The 14,533-nt window shown below is 44.4% G+C and overlaps 1 protein-coding gene across 1 annotated transcript; it reads right to left on the minus strand.

Moving 5' to 3' along the window:
* Positions 1–41: 41 nt before the first annotated feature.
* Mrps22 (mitochondrial ribosomal protein S22) lies at positions 42–14,479 on the minus strand. Its single transcript, XM_052717751.1, has 8 exons — positions 14,281–14,479; positions 11,562–11,725; positions 10,155–10,319; positions 6,935–7,078; positions 6,202–6,285; positions 4,211–4,356; positions 1,124–1,232; positions 42–240 (listed from the first exon to the last, which is right to left on the minus strand). Exons 1-8 carry the CDS (start codon positions 14,468–14,470, stop codon positions 145–147), a joined length of 1,098 nt encoding a protein of 365 aa, XP_052573711.1. The 5' UTR covers positions 14,471–14,479; the 3' UTR covers positions 42–144.
* Positions 14,480–14,533: the final 54 nt, after the last annotated feature.

Here is a 14,533-nt window from a genome sequence, read left to right on the forward strand (position 1 = left end):
TACCTGCATTAATGTGAATGGAGGAGTTCATAACCAGGCACTCAAATAGAAATTTCAGTCATCTTCATGTGCACAGAATTTGAGTAAGGTAACAAATTTTTGAGAATTTAAAAAGCAGAAAACAAATGACATTTTTAATTGTTCTCAGGATGCTGCAGAATGACTGATGACTATTTCTTGATAAGTTTGGAGTGCTAATTCTATATATGCTCCTCTCTGTGCTTCTGTTTTTGCGAAGACCTATTAAAACAAAGAAAGTTAGTTCTAGAGCAACAGGATACAAGTGTATAAAGTCAGTTTTAAGACATTAACATTTCTGCAGTAGGAACACAATTCCCAATAAGGTCTTTGAGTGTCACAATAATCTTGAATAGAAGCAATAAATTATGTAGCCAGAAGTATAGTATCCAACAGCTGCAGCAATCCTAATTCTAAACCCCGGAATGGCTCTCATCTCTATTAACCACTTTCGATAAAGATTAAGATCCTGACATTGCATCTCCTGCTCGAAAAAAGTAAAAACCATTATACTCGAGAAACCTAGAGAGTAAGAGCTAGAAAGCTTACTTTTTTTTTTTTAATGAAAAGTTTTGTTTGTGAGTTCATCTCTCAAAAAAAGTTTTCTCCAAAATACTACTTTTCCTGGCTTAGCACAGAGAGTCAATGTGAGTACCAGTTTCTGTGCTCCTTAGGGGCATCGCATATCACTTCTGTCCTTAGGGTTTGAGAGGTGTGCAATTCCAAAATGATCATACAACCGAGGCTGCCCTTTTCCAGCCTAATGAGAATGTGCCTACACCACGGATAGGAAGGAAGCTGCTGGGTACCTGTGGGGCCTTGACTACCTCCAGTGCAGCATGGCCTTCCACTGCTCCAAAGAAAGTGCTGTTCCCACTGTCTGAACCTCTCAACTACAGCTGCCAGCACGCCTACCACACCATCTAGAGTGCTGCACGATTCTCCCAAAGCCCCAACTCCAGGTAGAAAAAAAACAGGGTTTATAGTCATATTAATATTTTCAAGACCAAAAATGTCCCATGTTCACAACTGTATTATTAAATATGACCCATTTCTCAATCTTTCCTCTCAATCATCACCACAGAACTGACAAAAAAGACCATACCTTAATTAAATTTACTCCCTTAGCAGCCTGCTCTTTGGCCTCTTGAGCCGACTGGCCATCTGGATGGAGCATGTGATACAGCTGGACCAGGCTGGTGGCATCCTCAATCCTGAGAGTGAAAGGACTTAGTACCAAGAAGTTCCCAATAGCCTCACAGTCCCGCAGTGTTTGCCAACTCCAAACTAGGTGACACTTCAGACTTAACTCTGGTAAAGGAGAGGGTAGTTCTCTAATTCCAAAATTTGAAGGGGCCAGAGGGATGGCTCAGCGAGCATAAGGTACTTGTTGCACAAAACCAAGTCCACAAAGCTATCCTCTGGCCTATGACACAGGTAAGGTAAGAGGCAACACAGGAAGCGCCCACCCACTTTATGAAAATATGGCTGTGTTCTTTGGGAAACGGGACATCCCTTCCCACAGGAACAGCATTCCTAGTGGCAGAGGATTCCCAGGCCAGCCCACTTAGCCAACACGAAATAGGTTGATCCAACTCAGGATACAAATTCTGCTTTATACTTTTGAGATCATTTCTAGACAATTTCTATCAGCATGAAAAATCTCTTGACTGTCCCCAAAGCCCCAAAGCAAACAGTCACAATCTTCCCACATAGTCCATACCTTCTGCCCACTTGCACCTCAAAACTGAGGATTGGGAGGACATAAAAATAACCCAACTGTTCACATTTTGACACTTGTATATTTAGCCCCTGGCTTCCAGGTGAGGAGGGAGTGGCAAGGGCCCCAGCTGTCACTCCTTCACCAGCCCCTCTTTTTTTTTTTTGGTTTTTCGAGACAGGGTTTCTCTGTGTAGTTTTGATGTCTGTCCTGGATCTCGCTTTGTAGCCCAGGCTTGCCTCAAACTCAGAGATCTGCCTGGCTCTTCCTCCTCGAGTACTGGGATTAAAGGTGTGTGCCACCACCTCCACCCTGCTGACTAGCCCCACTTTCTAAACACCTGAGCTGAGAAATGGTAGGTGTAACGAATGCCTGAAGCCATGATGACCTAGTGATGTGCTCTAGGTTCACCCCATTCACTGAAAAGGCCATCTCAAGACAAGGAAGTAAATAGCTGCTCACACGGAACAAGGTTTTCTGGGACAAAAAGCTGAATGGTCATTACCTGTCTATCATGCTTACTATAATCTCTAACAGTTCAATAAAAGGGAGCAACAAAATGTCTCTCCCAATAAAAGATGAAAACATTTCCGTTTAAAACGTGGGCGTGCTGGCTCTATGGTTTTAGGGCTTCATGAGGTTCATACTGAAGTTAATGCCTGTGCCTGTCTCAGTAATTTAAATGTAGCTTTACAACCACTCTAGACTCACTAAAGGTTCGAATATAACTTAAAAGATTGTGAAGTAAGTTCATGCAGAATCCTAATAGTGGATTGATTGCTTGGTCTCTATCCAATGAAAAGTGCACCCTCTACTGTCCAGCCTGGGCTTTGCAGTCAGTTCACTGTCCAGAATCGTTGAGGTAAAAAGCTCTCCCGGCAGGCATGAACAACTTCAGATATAAAACTCTTACATGATAAAGAGTAATAAGAGAATACCACATGTTACTACATACTGTAGCTTCAATATCTAAAACTACGCTATCACACTAAGTTCAGGATGTCTGCATTTGAGAAGCTTGAGCAAACAGTTCATAGGTCATGTACCATAGAAAAGCACAGTACTCTGATCATCCCCAACTAGGCCAGCTGGTGGGAATGAGGGAATACTGCTGCCTTCTGAACTGAATCACACTATATGTCTGAGAAGCAAGCCAGCCGGGAAATCATAGGAAATCTGTCCTGATGAGAAGCAATGCTGCATCTTAGGCAACATGAGGGTAACTTTCGTGTGTGATGTTCAAATTGCAAATAAGCTACTTCTGCAGTCTGAGGATGGAATGACTACTGACGCCTCTTCCTAGTCAATCTTAGAGTCCAGCAAGGGCTCACAATAGCCATGCTGGCTTCTTTCCCTGTGACTTTGGATCTTTTTCACGTCATGTGCAAAGCTATTTTCTTTCCAATTTTATCTCAAATAGCATACTACATGTATACCTCCAAAATACTGAAACTAGTTCTAACCACAGCAATAAACTAGTCATATGACCTTTTAAGTTTACCAATGCAGTTATTTGTATACTATACAGTAGTATATTAACTACTGTACAATATATTTGTACAATATATATGTACAATATATTTGAAATATTTTTTACAAATGTTAATATTCTTTTTAAAAAATATCAAGAAACTCGCTCAAGGGGCTGGAGAGATGGCTCAGAGGTTAAGAGCACTGGCTGTTCTTCCAGAGAACCAGAGTTCAATTTCTAGCAACCACATGGTACCCAACAGCCATCTATAATGAGATCTGGTGCCCTCTTCTGGTATACAGACAGACTGTATACATAATAAATAAATCTTTAAAAAAAGAAAAAAAAGAAAGAAACTTGCTCAACTAAAGGTACCAACCATCAATCTACTTTTGTTTTTGTTGTTAGACAGGGTCTGACTAAGACCAGTCTGCCCTCAAACTCAGAGATCCTCCCACTTTGTACCCATGCACCACTACACCCAGGCAGACCTCAAATTGTAAAGACGTGCATACCTACTCAGCACAGCATGATAAATTATGTTTGTTATTTTTCAGCTAGAAACTTGGAAACACATCAACTTGAAAATAACTTTTTTGAAACCTTAGAAACCTCTCAAAAGCACGGGCCATTTAAAGTTAAACACGTCTACTGGAAGCCCTATGGGCAGGGTAGTTCTGCCAGAAAATAAGCACCCACAAGATCTTACATCTACTTCTTCACAATTTCCGTGTAATGTCCTTTAGTGCCTGGAAAACCTGATACCCGGGAACACTGGCAAGAAAGGGTAAAAAACCCAATCTGCTATTAAGACCCAAAGTCACAATTTTTTTCCAACAATCTCTCTCTGATCATATAACAAAAACAAAGCCTAGAAAAACAAATTAAATGGAGATGAGTGCAAACTTCCATTTATCACTGGACAATACATTGCCATTGGGAAAATACTGATTTACTGTTGGGCAATAAACAATTATTTTAATTATTCAGATCATACTTACAAGTCTCTCTGGATCTGATCGATGAGCAAACCGTCAATCTTTTTTTTATTTACAAAATACCAAGCCATTCCACCAAAGTGTCTTGTTGACCGTAAAAGCTCATACTTTCCATGTCGGTCTATATCTTCATAGGTCTGATGATGAACCTGTCCACATAAAATGCACAGGAAAATCAAGTGAGCAGCATCACATGGTTCAGAGAACTAGCAGGAATGCTGCCACAAGTCAGGGCAACCAGGTCTGCCTGCAAGCTGCACGCTACTTCCCCAGCCTCACTCAGTCAAGTCTTTGCCCACTGTGCAGGACATGAGTATGATCTCCAGAACCCATATAAAAACCATGTGTGGTGGGCACAGTGGTATTCCTAGTGAGGGCTAGATGGATCCCTGGAAGCTACTGCAATGGAAGCTAGCCTAGGGAATCAAGCCAAGTTGCAGGCCTATGAGAGACCCCGTCTCAAAACAGAGAGAGTACATGAAGAACCCAAGGTTGTCCTCTGACCTGTACACAGGAAAAGAGCGTTTGTCTACATGACAGCAAATCTGTGCCTTCCCTACTACAGAGTGTGTGGCAGCCTAGAGTAAATCATAGTAAATACTAAAAAAGCTTTGTCAATTACTCTTGAGCAGCTAAGCAATCTTAAGCAAGCACCAATCCAATATATTATGACCATTAGTGATGACCAAAAAAATCTCTTATCTCTGGGAAAAAATCAGGGTTTTTTTTTAAACTGCTCTTTCCCTATCACAACTCCCCTACCCTACCAGCTCATCCATGCCATCTGACAGTCTGTCAGTTTTCCTTCCAGACAAATCTTCCTAAATGAGAGCATTTCTGTCCAAAACTTTGTTTTTTGTTGTGTGTGTGTCTTCTTGTGAACAACAAGGTCCCCAGGGTCCCCCAGTCTCTGCCCCCTTCAACAGGTGTTACAGATGTGCACCAACTCACCTGGTTTTTACATGGGTGCTGGGAATCTGCACTCAGGTCTCAGGCTTGCAGACAAGCACTTTACCTACTAAGACCTCTTTTCAGCCCTGTCCAAAGGTTTTAAAACTGCTTGATGAAGACCATGTTCCTCACTCAGCACTGAGGTCACATGTGATACAGCCCATCCACCTTGAACCATTCCCCTACAAATCCACTAAATGTACAAACCAGATGTTTGGCCACATCTCAAGCTTACTTGATTATCTTCTACTTACTGTTTAGTCTGTCCTCTCTGAAACAGCTCTATTCTCCAAACATCCCTCTCTCACACTGTTCCTGGCCCTTCTAGAACTCTTTCCAAGACCCCTGTGAAGCCTTTCCTGAGAGCACTCTTATTCTTAACATTTCCGGCTAGAATGGACAGTTATCTGCACACTGTCTTACTCCAGCACTTCACTGCTGGAGTGCAGGCCTTGCTGTCAGGCAATCCTAGTTCCCGGCATCAGCTGTGCTACCCATGGCAACACTGCCCACCAAACCTAACTGAGCTGCACTTTACACACAGCACCCCACACACCGCACTCTGACTGACAAATGTTGGTAGATAACTGTTCCTATAAGGAGAATGGAAAAGAGAAAAGGCTTTGCCATCATGGGTCCTAACCAACCATAACAGTAGTGCAACTCAGAACAAGCTACTTCACTCTCCAAGCCTAACTTCCCTCATTCTTAAAGGTGGTTGAAAGCATAAAATACGTGTCTATACTCAATGAATTTCCAGGTAAGTCCCTTTCCTATAACCTTTAGCAAAGCCAGTAGCCGAAATCAAGTGCTACGTTAAAAAACCTTTAGAGGCTGGGCAGTAGTGACGTACACCTTTAATCCCAGCACTTAGGAGGAAGAGACAGGCAGATCTGAGTCTGAGGCCAGCCTGGTTTACAGAGTAAGTTCCAGAACAGCCAGGGCTACACAGAGAAACCATGTCTCGGAAAAAAACAAACAAACAAAAACCTTTTGCATACCTATATTTAAATCCCATTTTGGAAACTATTAAATACACTTACCTTGATATACTCAGTGGAATCTGGCTCAAACTGGGCAACACAGAGATTGAGGACATCAGCATGCCGGTCTTGGCTGTACATGGTCTAAAACCACAAAGCAAAATGGGAGTCGGACAAGACATAAGTTTACCACTTGTCCTGACACCTTGTCAGGCCTGTCCACATACAGGACATCTATGTGCCTATCAAGAGCATAAAGGGAGCTGGATGTGGTGGCGCAAGGTTTTAATCCCAGCATTGGGGAGATAGAGGCAGACAGATCTTTGTGAATTCGAGGTCAGCCTGGTCTATATAGTGAGTTCCAGGTCAGACAAAGCTACATAGTGAGACCCTGACTCAAAAAAAAAAAGTAAATAAATTTTAAAAAGCATACAGAAACAGCACAGGCTTTGTAAATGCCACACTTGGATTCAAATTAACTGTATGAGAACCCTGTCGAGTTACTACTACATTAGTACCTGTGTTCACCATGATGGACCCTGTCAGTTACTCTGACATTAGTACCTGTGTTCACCATGATGAACCCTGTCAAGTTACTCTTACGTTAGTACCTGTGTTCACCATGATGAACCCTGTCAAGTTACTACTACATTAGTACCTGTGTTCACCATGATGAACCCTGTCAAGTTACTACTACATTAGTACCTGTGTTCACCATGATGAACTGCTAGCAGCACCGGAGCCCACTGCTTCAACAAACAAAGGATCATCACGGAAATGGAATCCACCATACCTTAAGGTTTTCATCTTTGAAAATTACTGGTGGCAAAACTCTACGACCTTCTTTCGGGAAATAAATTTGTATCACCCGGTCCCGTTCTTCCCAAGAAGCTTTGCGTAGTGTGCCACTTGGTTCTCTAACAACAATAAAACGTTCCTGAAACAGAAAGCAACCAGAGATGAGTTGTGAAGACTTCTGTTCATCTCTTGTGATAGCTAATAGGACCAACTTGGAAGGATTTAAAAATCACCATGGAGACAATTTGTGGGGTGTGTCTGAGGCATTATGTAGATTAGGTTGAGATAGGAAACCCACCCTAATGTGGGCAGCATCATACATGAGCTGAGTCCTGGACTTCATCAAGGAAAAGTGAGTGAGTGAGCTCCAGCATTCATCCCTCTGCTTCCTGACTGTGGATGCAATGTGACCAGAAGTTGGCCCACAGATAAAGTCACAACTAAATCCTGTCTTCTAACCACAAACATGGATGACCAGAATGAGAAATGTGGGTCACTTTTCTAACCCCAGCATTCGGCAGCACTATACTGTAGTCGGTTGGCCCAACTCTACAGCACTCTTACCCTTGACAGCTGCTGTATAATAAGCTGCTGCATTTAGTCAATAGACTGCTCTTGTAAACTGGCAATCAAGGGAACTAAATGGAAGCAATAATGTCTGACTGAAAATGATTGGCAAAACTTCCTGTGGTTTTACTAAAAAGTGGAAAATCCACTGGGAAGTTAGGGTTTTTTGCAGTGGTGGCACATGACTTTAATCCCAGCACTCGGGAGGCAGAGGCAGGGAGAATCTCTGAGTTCAAGGCCAGTCTGGTCTACAGACCGAGTTCCAGGACAGCCAGGGTTACATAGTGAGACCCTGTCTCAACAACAACAACAAAAACAACAAGCAAACAAAAAAACCCACCTAAGATAAAACCACTCTACCTTGCTCAACTCTAAGTGGGACAACTATACGACAGTTCTCCAAGGCTCAGGGACCAAGACTGAAGAGGGGACAAAAAGAATGTAAGAGCCAGATGGTGAGGAGAGCTGTGAAATGCTGCCTCCAGGACATGACGTGGCTTTTGCACTCATGAAATCGTTACAACTGTAGCTACCTGCATTAGATCTACACAAGCATTAAGAGCAGGCCAGTGAACATTTCATCATGGACAGGGAGAGGCATAAGAGGCTCCACTCCTTCCTTGAGCATCTTTCTTTGTTACAGTTACTACTGCTGTGATAAACACCATGACCAAGAAGCCAGTTGGGGAGAAAAGGGTTTATTTGGCCACCTCTGGATACAGCTTCTTTGTGCTGACTCTAAGAAAACACTTCCCTGAAGGTTTCACCTCAGTGATGCTGGTCTCAATCACTGCTAGTTTCTCAGCTCCAGCTGACCAGCACCAACTGTCCCAGTAAAGCAAAGTGGCGCTGTTCTCTTGTTAATCATGACTGATTCTTTGGCCCCAGCTGATGAGAACTATAGATTCTTAATTCAAAATATGCAACGGCCCCCATAGAATCTTTACTTGATTCTCAAACGTCACAAACCAGGCCTCCATCCTCTGCACTGCTCTCAGCATTCTTATCTTCCAAGCTCCTACAGAACAGCCCACTGAACTCTCAACACCCAATGGCTTTTCTAGCCCAAAGTTCTAAAGTCCTTCTACAGTCCTCCCCAAAACAACATGGTCAGGTCTGTCACAGCAATACCTCACAATTCTGATACCAATTTCTGTCTTAGTTAGGGTTTCTAATACTGTGATAAACACCATGACCAAAGCAAGTTGGGAAGAAAAGGGTTTATGTGGGTTACACTTTACATCAGTTCATCATCAAGGGAAGCCAAGGCAAGAATTCAAAGGGACAGGAACCTAGAGGTAGGAGCTGATGCAGAGCCACAGAGAGGTGCTGCTTACTGGTTTGCTCAGTCTGCTTTCTTAGAGAATCCAGGACCACCAGCCCAGGGATGGCACCACTCACAATGGGCTGGGCCTTCCCCTATCAATCACTTATTAAGAAAATGTCCTACAGGCTTGCCTACAGTCAGAAGCTATGAAACCCTTTTCTCAACTGAGGTTCCCTCCTCTCAGATGACTCTAGCTTGCGTCAAGTTGACATGAAAACTAGCCAGCACAGTGTCTACTGCAGTTATGACTGCTAGGAAAGAGAGAGGTGTCCGTTTGGTCAGTGTTCTGCACACTGACAAAGTTGCCCTGCTTCAGTAAATACCCTCTCACTCAAGCTCACGCAAGCAACCCCAGTGAACTCAGTGGATCACACAAATACAAACGAGAAAAAAGAAGAACACCTTGTTGAGGGGAAGAAGGACTTAAACAGGAATGGGAGTAAGAGAGGAGACTAGAGGCTGAAAATGACTACAATGCATTACATACACGTATGGTGCTGTTAAAGAATATTCTTAAAATTAAAGGAAAAAGGAGGGTGCCATGACCCCCGTCCCCCCCCCCCCACACACACACACAAAAAAAACACCAAACAATCTTCTCCTAAAGTTTCAGCAAAAGAAATCAGTACAGCCTAGGTGAAAAGAACATCTTTCTCTCACTATCTTGCAGTTTCTGTCCACTGCTGTCTGCCTGCCTACACTCGCCTTGTATCTCAGCACATGTGTCTTAGGGTGTCTATTGCTGTGATAAAACACCATGACCAAAACAACATGGGGAGGAACAGGTTTATCTCATCTTCCAACTCTCAGGTCACACACAATCCATCACTGAAGGAAGTAAGGGCAGGGACCTGGAAGCAGGAACCAAAACAAAGGCCATCAAAGTGTGCTACTTATCATCTTGTTCAGCCTGCTTTCTTATAGCATCCAGGACCACCAGCCCAGGGTGGCACCACCCACCATGAGCTGTGTCCCTCTACATCCATTATCAATCAAGAAAAGGCACCACAGATTTGCCCACAGGCCAATCTGATGGGGCATTTTCTCAATTTAGGCTCCCTCTTCCACAACGACTCTATTTTGTGTCAGTTGACATAGAACTAGCCAGCACAACATGTCTCTGGTACCAATCCCAAATACCCTAAGTCCACAGTATGTAAAGAAATGCTAACAACATGACGCGGGCCTGCCAGCATTTCTTGCCTCTTCAGAGGTACTCTGCTTTAGAAGCTTCAGAGAGGGATGTCACATCATCCCTCAGATCCATCTCCATGTGGTATTATTATTATTAAGATTATTCTGTAATCTAGCATATACTCACCCGATGTGGTATGTCATATGATATATCAGTAAACACGTATTTGTTTGTTTCTGTTCCTTCCAAAATCTTATCCTCAGCTAATACGTCATTTATTGGCATTCGTTCTTCCAGAACTGGTGGCATCTTTAATCGCACTTTAGCTGCTTCAATTGCCAGTCTAGTCGCCTAAAGAAATACGGAAAGCAGTAGTGTCCAAAAGGATCATCTGATAAAAGCAGGCACTCATCAAAAATGCTGATGACTACCAAGAAAAGCAGCTGCAGCCCTGAATCCGAGAGTGAGAGCCAAACTTGGACCGGTGGGGCCTGGCCTTTCCTGTGGTGTGACAGGACACCAGCCTCCACTTACCCACTATCTAAGCAGCACAGGAATGCTGAGAGCCAGGCTGCACGAGATTCTTGGAACACAGCAAGCCTGTATTTAGTCAGTGTTCACTATGTGCCTGACATCATTCAAATACTCCAACTGGGTGCTGGAGAGATGGCTCAGAGGACCTGGATTCGGTCCCCAACACCTACATGGTGGCTCACGACCATTTGTAACTCCAGTTCCAAAGGTCCAGTGCCCTCTTCTGACTTCCATGGGAACCAGGCATGCATGTGGTGCACCTACATACATACAGGCACAACCCATGCACATAAAACAAAGGAAATCAAATGTACTGGCTTCACTCAATGCTCCAAACCTACAGGAGCCTGGTGCTGTTATTAACATCTCTATTTGATGGGAAACAGAGTTATCACTCAATGCTCCAAACCTACAGGAGCCTGGTGCTGTTATTAACATCTCTATTTGATGGGAAACAGAGTTACAGACAGGAAGTACTAGGAGCTGCAGCACTGGAGTCTGAACTGAGCGCCAAAGCCTCCACTCTCAACTACACTGCGTTATTCCCCTTATCGGCAGTGATGTCCTTTGGGGAGAAAATGGCATCTCACTCTCCTTCCAATACGCTATTGGGTGGTGCAGCTACTGCTGAGTCAGAAGTATGTCCATGTCTCACATAGTCATACAGCAGTGTATTCATTCCACAGAGGACTCAGACTCTGCTACCTGGAAGAGGGTGCTGTTCAGCAGCTTTCTAATTTCACCAAACCTGCAGCTCCAAAGCAGTTCATGGCAGAAGTTTCTCAAGGAAGGGAGCTGGAGCAGGCAAGATGAAAGATGAGCAGGCTGGTTTGGGGCAGGGAGGAGCTTCAGCCTAGACACTAGACTTGACCCCAGTCTGCTCAATTACGGTCACATCCCTGCTCCTCTCTGCCTCCCTACTCACATTCCTCAATTCTGGGCCTGCTTCACCCTCTCGCCCCTGCCTATGGAGGAACGGCACTGACATCTGCAGGGGACTCTGAGTTTTATTGAACTCGGAAGGACAGGTATTCTGCCAATACTCTGGGGAGGACACACCTCTTCCAACTGTGCCTGGGTCATTAACTTATAGGTCGGTGGCTTCAGTGGCTGCACAGCAGGCTTGAAAGTCTTCTTCAAGTCCAGGCCTGTCATCTTGGTGAGGATACTCTGGACTTCCTCATCCATAAATGCAGGTTTCTTGACTTCTGAGCTACCAGATTCTGTTAAGATAGATTCCAGTAATAAGAAGACAACAACGGCAAGCCGAGACTTCTGAACGGGAAGTGAACAATAAAAACCGTTTGTACAGGACACACCTCAGAATTACATGATGCTGAGAGCTATGATCCTCCCATTTATCAACTTGCATTCAAATTCCCTGAGCATTTACCACAACATGCAGACAGTCTGCCAAGAAGATGCTCTACTACAGGGAACAACCTGAAAAATGAAGATGACAAGAACTGCTACCTTTCACAGACTCATCTCTTCGTTTTCAGTTGGTATTTGGAGATGATGCAAACAGAACCCAGGACCTGGCACACAGCACTATCAGTAAGCTACACTTCAGCCCTCAGACCCGGTTCCTAAAAGCCAGACATAGCACGCCCACAAAAGTCCTAACACTCCAATTTTATAAAGGAGTGCAGCAAGGCTAACCTAAAGATAACTAGCCATTAAGAACAGAGGAAGGACTGAGCAGGGTTCACTGGTTCTACAGCCTCAAGCACTTCCAATCTAAGTTCAGCTCTGGCTCATGCAATTTGTCTCTTCCTTTGCCTCACAAAGGGCCATCTGTTCCTAGGCTCCTCTTGGCCATCAGTCCTACAGATGCTGGTGTCTTGTAGGATCCTGATCTATTTCCTTTTCTTCCTATTCATCTTCTCACTGGGTGCTTTCCTAGCTTCCTGTGGCTTACATCTATCTGCTCTAAAATCCCAATCTCTAGCCAAGATCATCTACATCCACTACCCAATGGACGTCTGGCCTGTACTCCAATACCACCAAACCATAACCACCATCACCCCAACTTTTTCTTGTCTCATTCCTGCTTTCCCTACTGTTCCCTATCACAGCACCATCCATCGGGTCAGTCAGTCCAGAACCTTAAAATTATTCCTGTCTTCTTCCATGCCCACCACAACCAGACAAAAAAGCAATTCAAATGACAGGAGTGATTAGTATTAACATATATGAGATAGTTACTGTGCAGTACTTACTGAGCTAAATATATATCATAGTCAACCCTCACACCAAACCCACCTATAAAGTAATACTACAACTATCCCCCTTTTGCAAAGAGGAACATGAATACAGCATTTGAGTTAACCGTCATACGTCTCTTCTTAGCTCTGTTTCCCACGGTCACTACTCTGGTCAAGGCCATTCTTATCCCTTACCTTGGCTTCCCTGCCTCTTTTCTGACCTCACTATAAATCATTCCTACAAAGAGATTACTTGAGGGTAACCTGCTAAAAATGCAATCAAGATGACATTCATGTATAAAACTCAGTGACTGTTTGATTGTGTCCCCCACTAGGAGATTTATTCTCTGTCTTAGTTAGGGTTTCTGTTGCTGCGATAAACACTATGAACAAAACCAAGTTGGGGAGAAAAGGGTTATCTGGCTTATGCTTCATAATCACTGTTCATCACGGAAGGAAGTCAAGACAGGAACTCAAATAGGGCAGGACCTGATGGGCCATGGAGGGGTGCTGTTCACTGGCTAGCTCAGCCTGCTTTTTTATAGAACCTAGGACCATCAGCCCACAGAGAGCCCCACCCACAATGGACTGGGCCCTCCCCCATCAATCACTAATTAAGAAAATGCCTTACAGCTGGAGCTTATGGAGGCATTTTCTCAACTGAAGTTCCCTCCTTTCAGATAACTCTAGCTGGTGTCAAGTTGACATAAGACTAGCCAGCACATTCTCTGAAGACCAAAACTCTGTTTTATTCTTCCGGGCACCCACAAGCTCTCAAGAGTGTCCAGTAACCGGTGCTCAGCACCAACTCTCTCCAGACACTCTCACTCACCTACCCAGCTCTAGTGTTCATTTTTACTCTGATGCTCTTCAATTTGTATCTGTGTATTAAACCTGGAATAACAAAGGCACCCCAAATTCCATACAAAACAAGCATAATTCTGCCTTCTTTGCTGTTTTTTATTTTCATTTGATCTACTCGCCAATACCAACTCAAACAAACGAACTCTGCTCCTACCATTAACATTCTCTAGCTTGGCATTGCTCTCCATTCAACTGCTTACCATCGAAACCTGTAAACTTATTCAGGCATTATGAATCCTAACTCCAAAACAGGCTCCCCAAAATACCTGCGTTCACTTTCTTCTCTATACTTCTGCTTCTTATGCAGTCCCTCCGTTTGGAACGCTTATTTTCACCTTTTAGTATGGTCAGCCAGATCAGCTTTGGCTGTATTTTCCCTGTAACCCATCCCTGTGGGTCCAACCTAGTTTGAAAGTCTCTTAGGTGAACCCCCGACGCAGCCGGGACCACCGTGCTGTCATTCGCCCCTGGACTAGGAGAGAATCCGTCAGTCTTATAGTATGTCAAAGCTAGTGTAGCGCTTTGCAATGAGCGGACCGCAAGCACAACTGGCTGAGTGAATGAATGAATAAAGGAAGAAGGCTCAGAGAAGCTCTGCAAGGACAGACGGAAACCGACTGGGTCTAAGAACCCGCCGCGCAGTATTCCCCGGCTACAGCAAGCACTAGGTCTCCCAGACGCCCGGTGGAGCTCTAGCGGTCACTCACCGGCCTCGGAGCTGAGCGGACGGCAGGACTGCCCCACCTCGAAGGGCTGGGGCCGCGTCGCGAGCAGAGCATCGGGGTGGCGCTGGGCTGCGGCCCGAGTACAGACCCTCTGTGCTCGCCGACAGCCCAACTGGAACCTCCACAACGACAGCGGAGTCCTGAGAGCAGCCATGATTACCCGCCGCTCCATGCGCCGGAATCGATTAGATCGACTTCCGGCTCGCAAGCCTTCGTACAGCATGCTGGGAAATGT

This window comes from Peromyscus californicus, unplaced genomic scaffold (assembly GCF_007827085.1).
Source record: "Peromyscus californicus insignis strain IS unplaced genomic scaffold, ASM782708v3 Scaffold_11__1_contigs__length_118956290, whole genome shotgun sequence".
NCBI classification, from domain to species: domain Eukaryota; kingdom Metazoa; phylum Chordata; class Mammalia; order Rodentia; family Cricetidae; genus Peromyscus; species Peromyscus californicus.